Genomic DNA, 17,982 nt, shown 5'->3' with positions numbered 1-17,982 from the left:
GGCATACATCTGTGTTTACAAGAGTGTTTTACTGCAGTGTCAGTGATTGTGTGTACTGTTGGTGTGGTGGGACACACCCTGGCGGATATAGCGTGACTTGAGAGTTCTGACCCTAAACCTCAAAGCTGGCCGCTGATATGACACAAGCCTCTGGAGTGTGTAAGCCTATATCAATCATTTCCAAAGCAACAAGGATGCAGGCAGCTGTTTTTGAATAGATTGATTTGTTGAGCATTCTGTCCCCTTTCTCACAATGCTACAACTCCTATTGACTCTCCATGCGAGGGAAAGATGATATCTCACTGGGGACAACACACACGCACGCACGCACGCACGCACGCACGCACGCACACACACACACACACACACACACACACACACACACACACACACACATTTCTGCCTTTATAGCTGCCCCAACTACAGTCTGTCAGTCAGCCTGTGTGACTGTGTCGCCTGGCAAATCAATATGTGGTGTGTTGGTTTTCCCAAAAACTGAAAGCTTTAACACTGCCTTGGTGAGGTCTCGCTAATCTCACCAAAGGCAGATGCTGCCAAGATAATGGCTTGTTTTTTGTCTGGTTTAAAATTGGAATCCCTCGTTTCTCAACCACTCCAGTTTTTAATCACAAGCAGAGGGACAATTTGACACCCACATCCCAACTGAACTGAACTTCTCTTTCTCCTTCACTGCCATCACCTCCGTGTTTTTATCAGGAACAGGGCAGGACTGAACCATCCATATACCCCCCATTGCTTGTCACCTCCTGTATATTCAATCACTGTATCAGCATAAATGCATTCACTCTGAGCTACGTCCATGCAATTAGCCTAGAGTTACTGATGATCTTAATGCTGCATACCACTCCTCTCATTTCTAAAATTAAATATGGGATCCATCCAAAGTGAATTGCATGTTCTTGGTTGGTTCACCACAAGGCTTGAGTGTCAGCAAGTTGTTTTTGGTCCTAGATTGGTAGACTAAACCTTACAATGCGTCACTCGTAGCTTAAAGAAGGCTTGCTAGCGGTTCTGTAAGGCTGTTCCTAGGTGAAGCAGTGCTTTGAGCTAAATGCTCAAAATGCTAAAAACATCAACAATATGCAATACGCATTTCCAGACTTTTTTAACTGGGGTGGCGCACATGGGGCACTGACTTATGCAGGGATGGCATGAACTATGTGCCTCAGCTTTCCAGTCATTCCAAATTTATGCAATAACATACCCCAGTATGCAGAAATATTCAAATACACCAGGCAAAAATATGTACCACAGGCAAAAAAAATATTTTTTGCCCAAAACTGCATGAGAGTAGCATGAAGTGGTCTGTGTGTTCCCACGGAACCCATTTTCATTCAGATATCGTGATTTTAGAGGCTATTTATACGCTTAATACATTCAAGTTTGAGGTCATACAAAAACTAATACACAAGGTATTTCAGGTAAAGTGGTTGACAGACTGACATTGCCATCTTTAGATCCATGCTGCTAGCAAAAAGCATAATTTAGTCACTGCTCTCACCCACATTTCTGTTCTGACTGATCCTAGGTCTGTTGAGTCTCATTTGGAAGGCTGTGTCCCCTTAAACAAAAGCCTGTTTTCTTTTCCTATTAGAATGAGATGAGTCATCGTCAGAGGGTGAACATGGCCGTTTGTGTGGGTATGTTTGACCGTTTGTATCCTTTTCAGGCAGGGAGAATGGGAGGAGATGAAGAGGAAGAGAAAGTGGGGCCCAGTGGGTTTCCCTTGAGGTTTAATTATAATTTGGCCTAATTGAGCTGTGAGCCCAAAGCAGAAATTGTAACCCCCCACTACTCTTGCTTTTCCCACTCTTGTCCAATCTCACTTATGCTTGTTCCTAGGGAAATGTAGTCCAAATCTTCAGGGCAGGCATCTTCTTTGGCATAACAATTTTATATCAACGTTATGAAAGCATGTACGCATTAACAGGACAATATACAAGACAACAAAGCCCCCTCTGATAATGCAGTCTGCTGGGGCCTCCAAACTCCTGTTCAGTTTATCTAAGGGACATGCTGCCCTAAATAACAGGATGCACATTAAGGGGCCTATAGGGGGTTGATGTTGGTGCTTGTGAACGGGTCACGCTAGGGGGATGTAAATGTGTCCCGCCCTGCCCCAGAGATCAACCTACTTGCTTTGTATTATTTGCATTAATTTCGTTTGAGTGCTGTAACGTCCCCGTATTGACAATTAACCATGTCTTTGACTTAGTTAAAAAGACAAATTTACCTTGCAAACACTGCAATGAACACACTGGATAAATGATATAGAACATATCTTATTTATTGGTATTTGAAAGAAAAACAAATTTTGACTTAATCTACAAAGAGGGCAAAATGGGCCAAACCATGCTGTGTAACCTTTGTGTCCATAATCAGTAAGGCTTTGACATTTTCATAATCCTACCAAGCAAACTTGGTTAACATTCTGACCCAAGTGGTCAGAATGTTATGCAGCCCCATAACAACAAACTGATGCACTGTGTGTTCTGACACCTTGCTATCAGAACCAGCATTAACTGTTTCAGCAGTTTGAGCTACAGTAGCTCGTCTGTTGGATCGGACCACACGGGCCAGCCTTCACTCCCCACGTACATCAATGAGCCTGGACCTTGTCTCCGGTTCACCGCTTTACCTTTCTTGGAGAACTTTTGAGGTACTGACCACTGGAGACTGGGAACACCCCACAAGAGCTGCAGGTTTGGAGATGCTCTGACCCAGTCATCTAGCCATCACAATGTGGCCCTTGTCAAAGTCGCTCCTATCCTCACGCAAAATGTTCACTTGCTGCCTAATATATCCCACCCACTGACAGGTGCCATGATAACCAGATTCACATGTCAGTGGGCAGAATGTTATGGCTGATTGGTATATAACATTCCCTATCAGGTCCTAAATATCTCAACTCGTTGGTCAAAGGTAAGAGCTGTAGTACCTCTACTCTTCAACCATGATGTACTTTTAAACTTTAGGTCAAGATGTTAAAGGTACCTTATGAAGTTGTCTTTTCTTGCTCAGTCCAATGGTTTGGCCTTAAGAGGTTTAGCTTTATACCAACTATATTTAGCAGATCCATGGACAACGGTGGTGTTATATTAGATATCAGGTCTTCCAACGATGAAGACAGAACATAACTGTGTGATAATATTTGTACAGAAGTAGGCAACAATGAGAAGGTGAGTATTACAAATCCTCTGTGTTTTTTACAGGCATATCACACAACAGCACATGCAGGGTATACAGTTGCTAACAATCAGAGAATAGGCAGCAGAATATACAGTATTTGTTGAAACAACAGCCAACTCACATAAAGCTGTGCATGGATGGGGTTCAGACTTGTGGGAGAAGAAAAGAAATGAACCAAAGACACTGTAAATGTGTTTCTGCAGTGATCGGTAAGAGTGGGTGCAGAAGAAGTATAGATGTGTCCCTGTGACAACAAGGTAGGGCTGGAGGACGGTTTTCCAAGTCTAAAGGTTCCTCTCCAGAAGGACAGTTTTTAAGTCTGCAGGGCAGTTGACGGTGAAGACGGTGTGGGAGGTGTTTCGTTTCTCCACAAGGGTGGAAACAGCCTCGCCCAGGTCCAGGTGGTTCAGGTAACCAGGTGCCATGCGCTCTGGAGTGCCTACACCTGTGTTGATCTTCACCTGTCAGGACCAATCAATGAAGGAAGGCAGAGATGAAGACAGGGGTAGGACACAAGGAGAAGCAAGGAAGCCAAGGGACAGAATGACACAAAGGATATAAATGAGATGATTGAATGGACGAATGAAGTACACCATGGGGTTGGAGAAGAAGTAAATGGTTCTTTATCAGTTCATTTGTTGTGACTGACCTCTGCTCAGAAAACATGATGTGATGTTTGCACAAGGTCCAGTGTGTAACATTTAGGAGGATCTATCGCCAGAGCTATGGAGTCCACCATGTTAAACGGCCATGTTTCTACAGTAGCCCAGAACAGACAGCCAGAGCCTTCAGTTACCAAGCTCCTCTCCTGTGGAACCAGCTTCCAGTTGTGGTTCTGGAGGCAGACACCCTCTCCACATTCAAGAGTAGGCTTAAGACATTCCTCTTTGATAAAGCTTATAGTTAGGGCTGGATCAGGTGAGTCCTGAACCATCCCTTAGGTAAGCTGCTATAGGCCTAGACTGGCAGGGGATTTCCCATGATGCACTGAGCTCCTCTCTTCTTCTCTCTCTCTTTCTGCACTCATTCATGTTCCATTTATGCATGTTACTATCTTCTCTTCTTCCCTGGAGTTCTTGTGCTTTCTCGTCTCGCAGGTTGTCATGGATCCTGGTGGAGCCTCCTGCCATGGTCCTGCTTGACCCCCACTGCTAATATCACTGATATTAGTGTTATTATTATTATTACTATTGTTATTATAGTTACTATTATTATTGTCCACCGGCCCCCATCGTTGTGGCTGTTTTCGCATCATCATCATCATCATCATCATCATCATCATCAGTCATTTCTATTAGTATAGTTGTTGTTCTTGTGTCTTTGTCTCCCCCCCCTTACTCTCTCTAACCCCAACTGGTCGAGGCAGATGGCCACCCACCTAGAGCCGACGGGTCAGTCCTAGGTTTCTGCCTCTTAAAAGGAAGTTTTCCTTGCCGCCGTCGCCAAGTGCTTGCTCATGGTGGGAACTGTTGGGTCTCTGTAAATAATGTTTTAAGTAGTATGCTCTATTCGAAAAGTGTCCTGGCTAGATAGGGCTATTGCTTTTCTGTTTTTTCACAAGCTTTGCAAGTTTCACAGCCAGTGTAATTTCTCCTTTGCACTTGTATGGGTAGGGTGAATTGAGGGAGTTGCAATTTGCAACTATATGCCACTAAATCCTACACACTGACCCTTAAAAGGGTCATTAGGGAAATGCTCTTTTTTGTCTCAGCCGACAGCTATCGAAAAAGTATTCCGTCAAATGAATGGAAAACTAGGGGGGCGCCATTATGAAACCAAAAAATATAAAAGATACATTTCTCAAAGATTGACAACACAAGAACACAAGACATTGACAGATTTACAGAGCAGATATGTATGCTGTAACAGACAAAAATGCAATTTAATTTCACTTAGACTTTCAGACTTCTCCTTTCAACTTGCGTTATGTGAAAAGAGAAGTTTGTTTTAGTTGTAATGCGGCATGTAGCATATCAAAGTGATAACTTATACATATCAATTATGTTAAACAAAGAATTTTCTATTTAAAGCCTCTGGCTGCTCTATGTGAAAAAACAGGATCTTGCCACAAACTGTAGGATTTCTTTTATAATCTCACACTGAGCTCAGGGGGAACTAAACGAACAGGTCTGAGGCTATGAGACTGAGGTCAGGTAACAGTCAAATATCAGATTCATTGCTTTGTTACCTGAAGTCTTATAGTGTAATCCCATTAAAGTCTCACCTGGTTGAGTTTGCAGGGCACCTCGGGGTACTCCTCTCGTAGTACCTGGCAGAAGGCCAGAGTGCTGGCAGCTCCTACTGTCAGGAAGCCTGTACCAGGCATCAGCAGCTTCTCGCCTGCTCCTCCTGTGGCACAGAACAAAAGAAGGCGTAAAAATATACAGACACATCGAGTTGTGGTTGAGGTGACTGTAGACCCAAATCAAGCAAAGCAATCCTCGTTCTTGACTATGAAAAAAACTCATAACTGTTTAGCATTCAGCACTCAACTTTACTATTTTGATTCTGATTAACTTAATTAAGTTAATATTGAAATCATAGGACCATAGGATTCAGTGCGTGAAATAATAATAATAATCCAATACGGTCCTCATGTCTAATTAACAAATCATGCTTCCTGCTTACTATTAGTACAAGCCTGAAGTACACTGGCTTGAACTATTGCATTAACCTTTTTCTTTCGTATGTAGAAAAAACAGCTTTTCCGTTTGGTTCTCTCAGTGTTTCTCATATGCAGACAAGCAACTCCTCCACCATGTCACGTACATCTGACAGAGGCGGTGCCATTAGTAGAAATGAATGGCTGTAGGAGTCACCTGTTATGAAGGTGTAGGTGCAGCTGGAGTCGTCCCTCACCAAGGGGAAGAAGGCCTTCCATGACACAAATGTGCTGAAGAGTAGTGTCTCAATTACCTGGAGAGTTGACAGGAGATTAAATAATCAGACAGGAATTTGAATTTCCTTCTCGTAACGCAGGAGAAGCAACATTCAGACATGATGTTATAGGAGAGTTCTCCAGAACAGCTTTACCACAACTTCTGCTGAGACTTGTCTTACGACTACTTTTACTGCCACCAGTATCCACCAGTATACCCATTAAAAGCAATCAATTGTATATAGGCTCACTTGAATGCAATGAAAACTTAAAATCAGCTGGTTTATGTGTGTGTGTGCTCACCCAGTGTAGGTCTTTGAGAGTCTGGGTGTGTGGTGGTCCCCCCTGCCACCAGCTGAAGCCCAGAGAGGAGACGATGTCCGTCACCTTCCCCACCGCCTTCAGCAGGGCCTGCTTTGCCTGCTCTGCTCCCTCCTCTGACCCTGGAACAGAAAGAAGGATTCAGGTCCAACTGATAATGTCCTTCAGGGGGAGTAAGGTCTTCAGAACAGCATTTTAGACCGATATGTGTGACTGTGGTTAGACTACTAAAAAGGCTGATAGTGAGTTTTTGCTTGAAGCAGCTTTCTATGAAAGTCGGTCCAGCATTTTGATCCAAGCTGACATTTTTTAACAAATATTTGTGGTCCCCTGACTTTCCATTTAGCTGCATCAGCAGGTCAAAATTTCCATTCACTCAGTGAAATATCTCCATATCTGAAGTGCAAATTGCCATAAAATTCTTTGCCTCTAACAGTTCTGAGACCACTGCCTCCACCCCGCAGTCCTGATGGATGAACTCAAGTACCTCTTCATCAACACCTCCAATCATGTTCATCTGAATTGATTTTAAACTGGATGTGGAACTGTCAGTGTTTGAGTTTGTTTAACTTTGAATTTGTACTAGTTGTGGCACAAGCTGGATGTTTTAACCATTTATCAATTTTTAGCTTACTTTTTCAACTTTTTATCCATTACTCTTGGCTATTTCAACCATTTATTTGTCAGGGTAAGGGTTAGCCAGTTATCCATTACTTTTAGATAACTATCTTGCTAGGTTTTCACGCACCTTTTTAATGAACTGAGTACTCCACAATCTTTTCATGTACCCCACTGGAGAAATACCCTTGTTTGGGAATCGCTGTCCTAGACCAGGAGTTCCCAAACTTTTTCATGTCAAAGACCCCACAATAGATGCACAGTAGACTTCAGACCTTACTTCTTATTGCATACCGCCCACTCCTGATGAGTCTATATACACACCCCTAAACACCTGCCTAACACCTGCCCTACCCTGCCTCTGACTGGCAAGTGTTCTATGCCTTCGTTGGTTTGGTTGGTTAGGTTTTAAAATGTCTCAACAATTATTGAATGGATGGAATTTGATACAGACCACCATGCCTTTTGGAGAGTCTGCTATCATCTGTTTTGTGTGTAACAAACAAAGATTTAAAAAGTATATTTTGGTGATTATCATGATATCATGAATCACATTATTTTATCCAGGATAATCACATGAAATTGTCATATTGTCCCATGCCCACTCCACCCACAGGAGGGACCGCACATGTGGTGTGTTCAGACAGATGGATGGATGACAGACTGCTATGTAGATGAATGGAAGGATGTGTAACCCGACTTACCCACATTCCCCACAATAGTGGTGAGGTTATCCTTTGTGGTGGAAGAGACGAATGATCGCAGTCTCTCCAGCCGGCTGCTGTCCCTGGAGATCACTGCAACTTTGAAACCTTCACACACACGTCAGATATATTAATCTATAGTGCAGACAGACAAAAACACAACACAAACACAGTAGGACTAATCCCTCTCACATGAAAATGAATCATTTATCCTAATCTGTTTATCAAGGTCATCAGAAGGATAAATGTAACAGAGCAGCAGATGGTAACTTTCTGCTCAATTCAAACAGAAAAGCTATGGACATGCATTGTCAATCCAAAGCCAGTGCACTCTCATCACAGCGTGCAGACAGAGCACAGTAACCCAAATAACTCTTGAACAGAAACAGCACCAAAACTCAAAGATTCAATGTAATTTCACACTCAACTACCTCCAACCATAAAATATCAATTTATAAGATAGAAGAAGAATTATAGTGTAGAGTCTGAAACTAGTGCTTACATCAATTCCTGTAAGGAATGGCAGAAAAACATTGTGTGAACAATTGTTGGATGTTGATGAATGTTTTCTGACACGCATGGAAACCAATCGGAAGATTACGCACCCGAATGTACAGTGTTGTACGTTTTAGGCCGAATAGCTGGTTATCGGATGAATGAATGGATGAATTACGCACATGGAGATAAGCGCGAAAATTGATAGACTTAATGCATGCAGACGCTCCATTAACATCGGATTGATAACCAGTCATTTAACAATTCTAAACCAGAAAATACTCAGAAAGTACTAAATGGACATAAACTAGTCATAAATGTCTATTCTGCAGTTTATTTCTATGGAATTCCACTGCGTAAAATCCGACCCTTGTGCGTAAAACTGTATCCACAGTCATCAGAGTTTACAGAAAATATCTTTCCTGCTTCAAAGAATATATTGGCTTCACTTCTTGTCCCCAAGAGGCCCCTGGGCGGCTTACCTTTGTCCAGCAGTGCTTTAACTATCCCAGAGCCCACTGTCCCCGCTCCTCCTAGAGCTAACACAACCCTGTCCGAGTTTGACATGCTGGCTGCAGCTGCCCAGACCTGCTGAAGGATGGAGGATGACACGACTGAGTCCGCTGGAAGTGAAGCTGCTGACTTGTGCAGAGGATCTTGGTCATCCCAGGATGCTTTAAATTAAACTCAGGGGCCACAGTTCCGCCCTTCTACCAGTGTCACAGAAGCCACGCCCGCGGGTCAGTAAAAGGCTCACCGCTGTCTTCACCCCAGCACTGTGTATGTGTGTATGTGTGTTTTCTCGAAGATTAAAACTGACAATAACTACAAGTTCACGTAGAGGCTGATGGAGAAGGGCGTTTAAAAACATTAAATGCTGCCATCTAGTGGATGATACGCGTTTGACAATATGCTGGGTATAAACCAACTCTTGTTATTTTTATCCGCTAATTTCATAACACCTTGTCTACCTTCGGTCTGTTTTCAATATATCGAGCTCTCAGTGTAGTTTAGATCCGATATATTGACTTTAAAGCCATCTATCCTCCGCAGAACTCCGCTTCTCCGGCCCGTCCTGATACTCATACCGCGCGCACCCCGTCTGAGGCTGGGAAAACCCGTGCCACGTGACAATGTTTACGTTATCCTGGACAATCAAGAAGAAGCTACCAGCTGCACGGGGACGGCTGTGTGGCCGGAAATGTTTCACACGACCCATTAATAAACACCTGAACGAGTGGCAGACACAGGTGAGTCTTTGTGTGTCCAACTTTCTGCTGCAGCTACCAGCTACCAGCTACCTAGCTCCAACACCAGCACTTTTCTGTTGCACCATTCAGAATTCTGGTCATTTAATATTTATTTGCGTATCTGCAAAAGATTATACATTCTAAAACCCTAAGTACAGCGTTCTTTAAATCTGTGAGAGTCACCCTTTAAATCGGCGCATGTGGAAAACAACATGAGCCTTCGCATCATCTTCTAAATGTGAACTTTTCTGAGGCAGTTTGCTGTTACTTCCTTCCCCACTGTGGTCGGCGGTGGAGAGCAATGTGGCCCAACTCTAGAAGTTGGACTCTGCGTTGGTGGATTGTATATTAACCGAACCGAATTAAACCCACGTTTCTGAAAAGTTTTGGACAAATTCTTTAGATAGTTTAGAATTAGCTAGCAGATATTTGTGCTCATTTTGTCGTGAAGTCCTCGCCATAAAAGAGAAACAGTAACAGGTAGGTAACAGCCTAGCAAAACTAGCTAGCTGTTAGTCACTGGGTCAACGGGTTAAGCTAACGTTAATGCTAACGTCAAACTTAAGTTAGTAGTTTCTTTGGCTGATGATGTCAAACATTAACGGCCAGTTTGTGACGAACTTCGTGTTATAACGACGCTGGTCAACACATTAGTGTACTCATTACAAAAGTATTTTACCTTTTAACGTTACATTCTTGTTGTGTTTCACTCAGGCCAAGATATCACAAGTTTCACTTTCTGTTATAAATATAATCGTGTTTACAGTCGAAACAAATCATAGCGCACACAGTAAAGCTTTATTTATATAGTACTGTTTAACACACGCAGTTCACAAACAAACGCATACATATAAACACGTATAGGTGTGTTTAATAGTTATTATATATATTTTTATTATTATATATATATATATATGTATTTATACATATGCATACATAAACATGTTTACATACATAAACATTCCCAATACATAGGGGACATATAAATACAGACATATGGAAGATAATAGAATATATACCTATAGAGGTTGGTTTTGAGGAGCCACTTGAAACAGTCCACAGATTCAGTGAATCTGAGTGAATGGGGAAGACTATTCCACAATGTTGGGGCTGAAACAGCAAAGGCACGGTCACCACGGAGATCTGAACTGTAACTGGGGGCAAGGTCCCCTTATATGTAATCAGTAAGATCTTATAGTTGATTCTGAATTTTACAGGAAGCCAATGAAGGGATGCAAGAACAGGAGTAATGTGGGACTGAGGGCTGGTTCTAAGCGTTTTCATATGTTATATTGTCAGAGTTTCTAGTTCCCTCAGCTTGTGTAGTACATCTAGTAGTTTTAGGAAAGTTGTATTGCTCCTATGTTTGCTGGAAGGTGGTCTGGATATTTTGTACATACAAATCTGACTGGATGTATGGAAGCCCATTTCTGCCAATGTGAGAGGGGAAAAAAAGTTCTGTAATTATAATAAGAGACAAAATATTGACTTAAAACATTAATACAGTAAAATGTGTTATTTGTTTATAAAATACAGTTACATTGTCATTCATAAAATATAATTTGATATTTTTATAAGATTTATATAGTAATCAGTATTTTTCTAAATAACATTAATACAGTTGAATTCAGTATCGTGGATGAGCCAATGTACATGGTATCATAACTGTCAATTTTCATACCATGAGTCTGTGGTATCTATATACCACTGTACATACAGTATATTTATTATCAGAGGAGAACAAGTGCCATAGTTTCATCCTTCATTTCAACATCCTATTTGTCTCCCTCTCAGCTGAATGAAAGAGATGAGCACCTCCATGCAGATTGACGGAGATCTAGTGACCGCCTACGATCACAGTTTGGAGCAGCAAATTGTGGGACGAGGCTCCAATCTGGTGTGTACAGATGAGGAGCTGTGGAAGCAGGTGGAGGTGCTGCTGAGGGACCGGGATGCTCAGGAGACACACTGCCTGGGTCTGGATCCACTGAAGGTGATGGAGGAGTCTCTCAAAGCAGCAGCAGCAGCAGCAGCAGCAGCCAACGTTGGGAGGGTCAAAGCCAGAGGAGGGCTTCGAGGCCTGGCCAAAGCTTTCGAGGTCATGGAGCAAGCTGCCTTGAACCTCTACCTGGGTCCCTGGCGGGAGGAGTACAAAGTTGTCAAGGTTGGCTAAAAAAGCTGGAATAATGTCTTTCATCAGATTTCTGATTTAAATATGATATTGGTGAAAACCTGATATATTTCCCCGTTATTGATTTGTTTGTTTTCATCCTCTTCTCTCTTGTGTCCCAGATGTACTCCGGTATGTTCACCCACTACATCAAACCGGTGCTGTCGATGCCACAGATTGAGAAACTTTTCGGCCTGCTGGGGTACCAGCCCAGCTCACCTCGGCGTGAGCAGCTCCGTCTCCAGTCGCCCAGAGTCAGTCCAGCCGCCCTGGACGACCTCCTCCGCTTGTCATGTGCCTTCTTCCTTGCCCGCTGCGAGTGTCGCCTGCTACTGACAGCTCTGGGGAAGCACGCTGGTGAGGTGCAGTGGGAGCTGAGTGTAGTGAGGGAGAGGCAGAGAGGAAACAGCCTACAGGTATGTCTACCAATCATTCAACCATGGGTGAGGTCTGTATTTTAAAATGCAGAATCTGTCACGTCTTTTGTGGAGAGGGCATGCTTTCCTCTTCTGCAACCACCTTAGATAATTAAGGGAAAATTTGAGGGGAAAACTGGGTTTGAAGAGGTTAAAGCCCCACTCAGACAGCATGTATTTCTTTAGGGGAGATTGGGTCAGTCATCCCATTCATGTCCTATCCTGTCAATGATTGTTATTCACTTATTTCACATTTACTGTTGATACCAAAACATACATGCATACAAAAAAAATATATACCTAAATACCTAAACTAAACTAAATAATGTTGGTGAAACTGGTGATTGGACAAAATTGTGAGGTTGTGCAGAATTCACAGGGATTGGTAGAACTTGTTAGTGGAGGGCCACTGGGTGTTGTTTGAAATACTCCAACACTTACTGCCATCTTTCAGTACTTGACAGTTTTACATCCTCACTTCTATGGACACGTACCAGTCAGTCATCACCGAAACATCAACTAGATATAACCCTTGTGTAAATAAATTTAAACTGTTGAGGATTTATTCGTCCGTGTATCTCCACAGGTTGCCCTGGAGAACACCAAGAAGACGCTGGAGGTCAACCAGCCTCTGACAGAGCCGTTTGATGAAGTGGATCTGTACACAGATGAGCAGGTTAATGGGGTGCCAAGGGAGGCGGTTGTCAATGATGAGAGTCCCCGCTCTTTAACCTGGGTGACTCAAAGCAGTGCATCACCCCCAGTCAAATCACACGGCAACGGAGTCTCTTCGTTGTCCTCCTCCCTGTCTGCCAGAGAGGACATCTGCATCTCTACACTCAACTGCCAGCTGACCAAGACTTCACCGCTGGATTCAGACACTACCAGAAGCTCCTCCGCCAGCACCAAGCAACGCAAACGTCCCAGTGAAGACTTGACGTTTGACAAAGCGGACTCACCGTCACGCAGTCTGCAGGTAGAAGCAGTAGGGTGTTGCAGGAGCAAAGATGAACCAGACTACTCTTGCAGTTGTCTCCGATCTCCTAATGTTAGTCTTAAACTCTGTCTTCAATGCAACACTGTGCACGATATCGCCTGTGCCTCCCATGAGTGTTACTCCACAGAGAGCCACCATGTGGTATCTCCTGACAGTACAAGAGAAGAGAGGGAAGAACTGAGAGCAGCGTCACCGCAGGGTGGAAGCCTCAGAGTAAGTGGTATGAGTTTGTCGACAACTCTCAGCAGCAGCAGTGCAGCAATGTCCTCATTAGTTCTGTGTGATGACCCTGTATCACTACTTCCATCTCGTCATCCATACGCCTACCACGTCTGCTGCGACCTCAGCCCGCCAGACCCTCAGGTCCTTTGTCTCAGCTGCGGTGTCTTCCACTCTGGGTCCTGCAAAGAGATAGACTTCTGCCAAGGTCACCACAAGACCAAGCGACTGGGAGTGTGCCCCTGTGGGAGGGCGAGTTCCAGAAATCCTCTGGTTCTGTGCAGATATTGTGGACGTGAGTTTTGTAGGGAATGTTGGTATAGAAGTCCTGTTGAATGCATCTGTGGCAAAACGTTTGACCAGTCATCCTCTGTGTGATTTGTATCTGAATAGAATTGCACTAATGAGGCACAACTAGCAAAATCACAGTAGTGCCTTAAATCTGCGTACTGGAGACGAAAATCCAAGTACACTAAATCGGAAAGTCAAATGTTGCCTTGACACAGTACTGAAATGCAGTATTAAGTGTGCTTCGATTTTTCTATTTTGGTCCTCTTTCTGAGACTCTCATTACTCTGCATTCTTCTAAGTGGCCATATTTACTGTTGTCAACCTTGCTGAAATATTGTGTATTGTTGAGACCTTGGTTTGTGTTCTAATTGTAATTTAGTGTGAAGCACAAGGACGTTTGTTTTCATCTGTATTCGTTGCCTGCACACAGACTGCAGTAAAAAAGGGTCAATATGCCACCTGTCTGTGTTAAATGTGTTTTAAAAATCAAGAGCAAGTAACTTTCAAAAAGCACTGCAATCAGCAATCACAATCAAAATATTATTGAATCATCATAATCAGTGAATATGCTGACTTTTTTGACGATTTATTGATTAAGCGCTTGTTTGTTAAGAATTTGCCATCACAATTTCTTTGAGGCTAATTTGATGTGTTTAGATTGCTTGTTTTGTCCAATCAACAGTCTGAAAGAGTTATTCAGTGCAATAAAGGATTTTGGAACCTGGTCTTGGGCACCTGGAAAAATACCTTGAAGGGCCAGTGTGTAGGATTTAGTGACATCTAGTGGTGTAGTTGCAAATTGCAAGTCACTAATTTCACCCTCCCCTTCCAAGCACAAGGGAGAAACTATGTGGCTGCACAGCCAGTGTTTGTTTTGTCCCTTCTGGGCTACTGTAGAAACATGGCTCTTATTTTCAAGTGAAAAGTTTTCAAGTTTTTCTTTTTTAAGATAGATAAAGGTAAACATACCTATGAATATTATATTCCATTTCTGCCAATGGATCTTCCTAAATGTTACACACTGGAGCTTTAAATGACTAATAGAATCGTTTCAACCAAGTATATGTTTCACTTGACATCACAAGAAAACTGCTTTTAAACACAGTGGGTAGGGAGTGGCAATGTAATGTCTGTTTATGATGACCTGTATGTCAAAATGTTACCTTTTCAGAAAATAAATGTCTTTTTAAGCTTGCTTACAGAACAGTGGTGGGTTAATTTAATGGATATAAATCCTGATTACAGTCTAACCTACTATACACTTGAAAATCACCAAATTTGGAGATGCATGCTTTTCATTGGATGGATTCAAATTGAATATTCAGCCCGTAGCTTAACTGTCCATTTAGTATTAGACATTTAGTCTTTTGAAAATGAGCTTGATGAGAAAACTGCACAAGAATGACATAACATATTATGATCAACATTTTAATGACACAAACAAATACTGGTCATGGATCTGTGAAAGCCTGACATGCACAAACATGAACCAACATGAACCTGGGTGCAGGTACCATTTTCTTAAAGCTGTTAAAACCGCGTCTGTTTTCTCTGGGTCATGCCCGCTCATGTCCCAAACATGTCTAAGCCAAACTTGATTAAGTCCAGGTACATTCATCCTTTTTCCCATTCTTGTGTAAGTCCTATAGAATGACCAGCATTTTCTGAATTGTGTTAAGAGTTGAACAAAAGTGAGTCTCTGAGGAAAAGGGCTGACACTTTGCTCCCCAAGCATTTCGCCCTCATTTGCTATTCAGTTGTGTTTTCATTTTGATGGTGCCAGACAAGGGTCACACATTTATGACTCCTTTTATCATGACCATATCAGCCACTGTATTCATTAAACATAGACCTGAGGAGCACATTTATGACCATTGCTTTTAAGGTTTCCACCTTGCAGCTTCATCATGATGCTGATCTCTTCTCTCCAGAAACCAAAATGAATCACTTCTGCAAGCCAGATTTTTCACATGAAAATAAAGCGTCTGCTCAAAAGAGCAAACGTAAAACGATTTCATCGGTACAGTATAGATCAGAGATCATTAATGCAGTCTTACAGTTTCTTCTGTAAATGTTTCTGGTCCGTCCTGAGGATCTTCTATTCATTGTAGGCCTGCCAGTTGATGTTGATGAAGGTCTTGCTGTCCATGCGGTCGATGTAGAGGACCCCGTCCAGGTGGTCCATCTCGTGCTGGAGGATGCGAGCTGGCCAGCCACTGGCCTGCCACGCAACAGCTTCCCCCTTCTCATTCAGACCTGCAGGGTGAACATGCAGAAATGAAGAAATGAGAAAAAGGTACAGAAATACATTAGAAATGGACCCTTCCTAAGTCCCGCCCCGTTTGCTCTGTGCTCCAGTAACAGTTGAGCAAGCCTCAGTCAGAACCTCTGTCAACTTCCTTTCCTGTACTTAGATATGCTATGTGCTAGGCTAGTCTATGCTGAATGATTAACAATTAATGTAGATTAGCTAGCTTTTCAACATAGATTAGCCTAGCACATAGCATATCTAAATACAGGAAAGTAGAAAGTTGACGGATATTCCAAAAGGGGCAGGACCTAGGAAGGGTCAATTGCCATTTCATGTCCCACAGATATTAAGGTCCCATCAGAAACATGGTGTAGTATCAGCATCCTTATTTAAAAGTTTTATACACTTCACTGAAATACAAAGGTAGTCTATTTTGAAACTTTTTGTTTTGGGTGTTTGTGTGTTTAGTGTTTTTTAGTCTCAGCAAATGAGATTTGGCACAAAATCTGAAAGGCACTGTTGTATAGGAAAAACAGGATTAAGCTATAAATATGCGCACCAGACACTTCCACAGACAGGTAGCGTGGAACTGTGGCAGAGAAGCCTGAGAGGCTCTCACAGGCCTCCTGAAAGAGCATGGTTCGTCCATCCATGACCCTCAGCTGGGGGTTGACAAAGATCCTCAGAGGCTGGACGGAAATACCGCGGACCTCCCTTGCTGCGGGCGAACAGTCTTCCAACATCTTCTCGGGATATTCCAAGGCCAGGATGCGGAGTGGCACTCCAATCTGAGGCGCGCTCAGTCCCACACACTCAAATTTCCGCATCACTTTGACCATAGTGTTGATGACCTGTTGGACCTCGGGGCCCGTTACAGCTGCAGGGTCAACAGCTGCTGCATGTGAACGCAGCACTGGGTCCCCTACTTGGCACACGTGACAGTACGGAGGACTGGGAGGGGGTTTGATCTTGTGCTTCAAGTATTGAAGATAGGAGCGCAGCTTGACGTTGCTGGAGTAAGAGTGCCTGCAGGTCACAGGCGAGTGGGGTGAAATTGGTGGAAGACAAGTTGAAGTTATTAAACCCAAGGCCCCGGCTCTGCAGTGGGGGGGTTTGGATGCACAAAGTCTGAACCCCCTCCTGGAGAGTTGGAGCAGGGACACCCATGATTTTGTGTTCATGGTGGAGCTGCAGTGAGCTGATGTGTCACACGTCAGGGTGGGTGATATACAGTGCTGCAGGAAAATCATACAAAAGGACATTTAGTCAATGTAAGTTCTCAACCGTTGCCACATTTTAAGATTTGATAAAATCCCTGCTTTGATGGCACAGCGGTGTTGGATAGGGTTGAGGCCAGGGCTCTGCGTGGGCCTGGCTTTATGCACATGTGGAAGTATACAGACAGGGTTTACGTCACACTATTGGCCATTTAGTGCAGCACCCTGACTCTGTTTGACCTGAATGGAACTCAACTTTAATTAGTGTCATTGGGAACACCTGTGAAAAATGTCTATTTAAATGCAATCACAGCATACTTCAAATGACTGATGGCATGAGCTTTTGCTTTTGGAGAAAAATGTCTACTACCACCACTGGGAGGCGCCATTGTTGAAACATTTGTAATGGAGACTCCATAAGAACATTTTAGTATTTTTTAAAATCATATATAAATATATATCGTTGCCGAATAACAAAATATATGTTGTTACTCTGGCGCAGCGCAGAAAGCCTAGCTTATTAACAGTCAAACACCACCGACGGGGGAGGCAGGTGCTATGAAACAAGCCCTCCCAGTCAACAGCTACCACAAGCAACAAAGCTAACTAAGTCGTTAGCATGTTAGTGTAGTTATATTTAAAATACGCTACTTATGCTACCAACTAAGCACAGTATTAACATTTAAAGACATTGAGTATCTCCGTTACCTCACACTAATGTGCACACGTCCACACTAACTCAAAGGGACCACATACTCAGGACAGAAGGTGAAAACAGGGGTAAGAGACTCTGTCAAAGTAGTTCCGGGTCAACAACATCGTGCGTCACATTCACACTCACTTCACAATAAAAGTCTACGTGCCTTTGCCTGTGGTTATATATCACAATTCCTTTAAAAACTTTTATTTTGACAGCGACCAGGGAGCTTGTTTAGGAAGTAATTT

The 17,982-nt window shown here is 43.0% G+C and overlaps 3 protein-coding genes across 4 annotated transcripts; 1 reads left to right on the top strand and 2 right to left on the bottom strand.

Annotated features, from left to right (window-relative positions):
- Positions 1-2,292: 2,292 nt before the first annotated feature.
- Positions 2,293-8,981, bottom strand: si:dkey-238o13.4 (uncharacterized protein LOC560780 homolog). The gene is made up of 6 exons (XM_051383338.1): positions 8,709-8,981; positions 7,732-7,839; positions 6,392-6,531; positions 6,030-6,126; positions 5,435-5,559; positions 2,293-3,671 (listed from the first exon to the last, which is right to left on the bottom strand). Exons 1-6 carry the CDS (start codon positions 8,791-8,793, stop codon positions 3,495-3,497), a joined length of 732 nt encoding a protein of 243 aa, XP_051239298.1. The 5' UTR covers positions 8,794-8,981; the 3' UTR covers positions 2,293-3,494.
- Positions 8,982-9,133: 152 nt separating this feature from the next.
- Positions 9,134-14,764, top strand: spata2l (spermatogenesis associated 2-like). Of its 2 annotated transcripts, none has more exons than XM_051383229.1 (4): positions 9,134-9,476; positions 11,271-11,640; positions 11,769-12,062; positions 12,649-14,764. In XM_051383229.1, the coding sequence occupies exons 2-4, from the start codon at positions 11,275-11,277 to the stop codon at positions 13,654-13,656; spliced, it is 1,668 nt and encodes a 555-aa protein (XP_051239189.1). In that variant the 5' UTR covers positions 9,134-9,476; positions 11,271-11,274; the 3' UTR covers positions 13,657-14,764. The 2 variants fall into 2 exon arrangements, with proteins under 2 accessions (XP_051239189.1, XP_051239190.1); XM_051383230.1 differs by lacking the exon at positions 9,134-9,476 and adding an exon at positions 9,544-9,956.
- A 219-nt stretch (positions 14,765-14,983) lies between these two features.
- Positions 14,984-17,842, bottom strand: pdf (peptide deformylase, mitochondrial). Its single transcript, XM_051383335.1, has 3 exons — positions 17,746-17,842; positions 16,380-17,055; positions 14,984-15,825 (listed from the first exon to the last, which is right to left on the bottom strand). Exons 2-3 carry the CDS (start codon positions 16,999-17,001, stop codon positions 15,668-15,670), a joined length of 780 nt encoding a protein of 259 aa, XP_051239295.1. The 5' UTR covers positions 17,002-17,055; positions 17,746-17,842; the 3' UTR covers positions 14,984-15,667.
- Positions 17,843-17,982: the final 140 nt, after the last annotated feature.

The sequence above is a fragment of the Dicentrarchus labrax genome, unplaced genomic scaffold (genome assembly GCF_905237075.1).
Source record: "Dicentrarchus labrax unplaced genomic scaffold, dlabrax2021, whole genome shotgun sequence".
NCBI lineage: Eukaryota > Metazoa > Chordata > Actinopteri > Moronidae > Dicentrarchus > Dicentrarchus labrax.
Note: the sequence above shows the minus strand (reverse complement) of the source record. Positions and strands in the feature narration are given on the sequence as shown.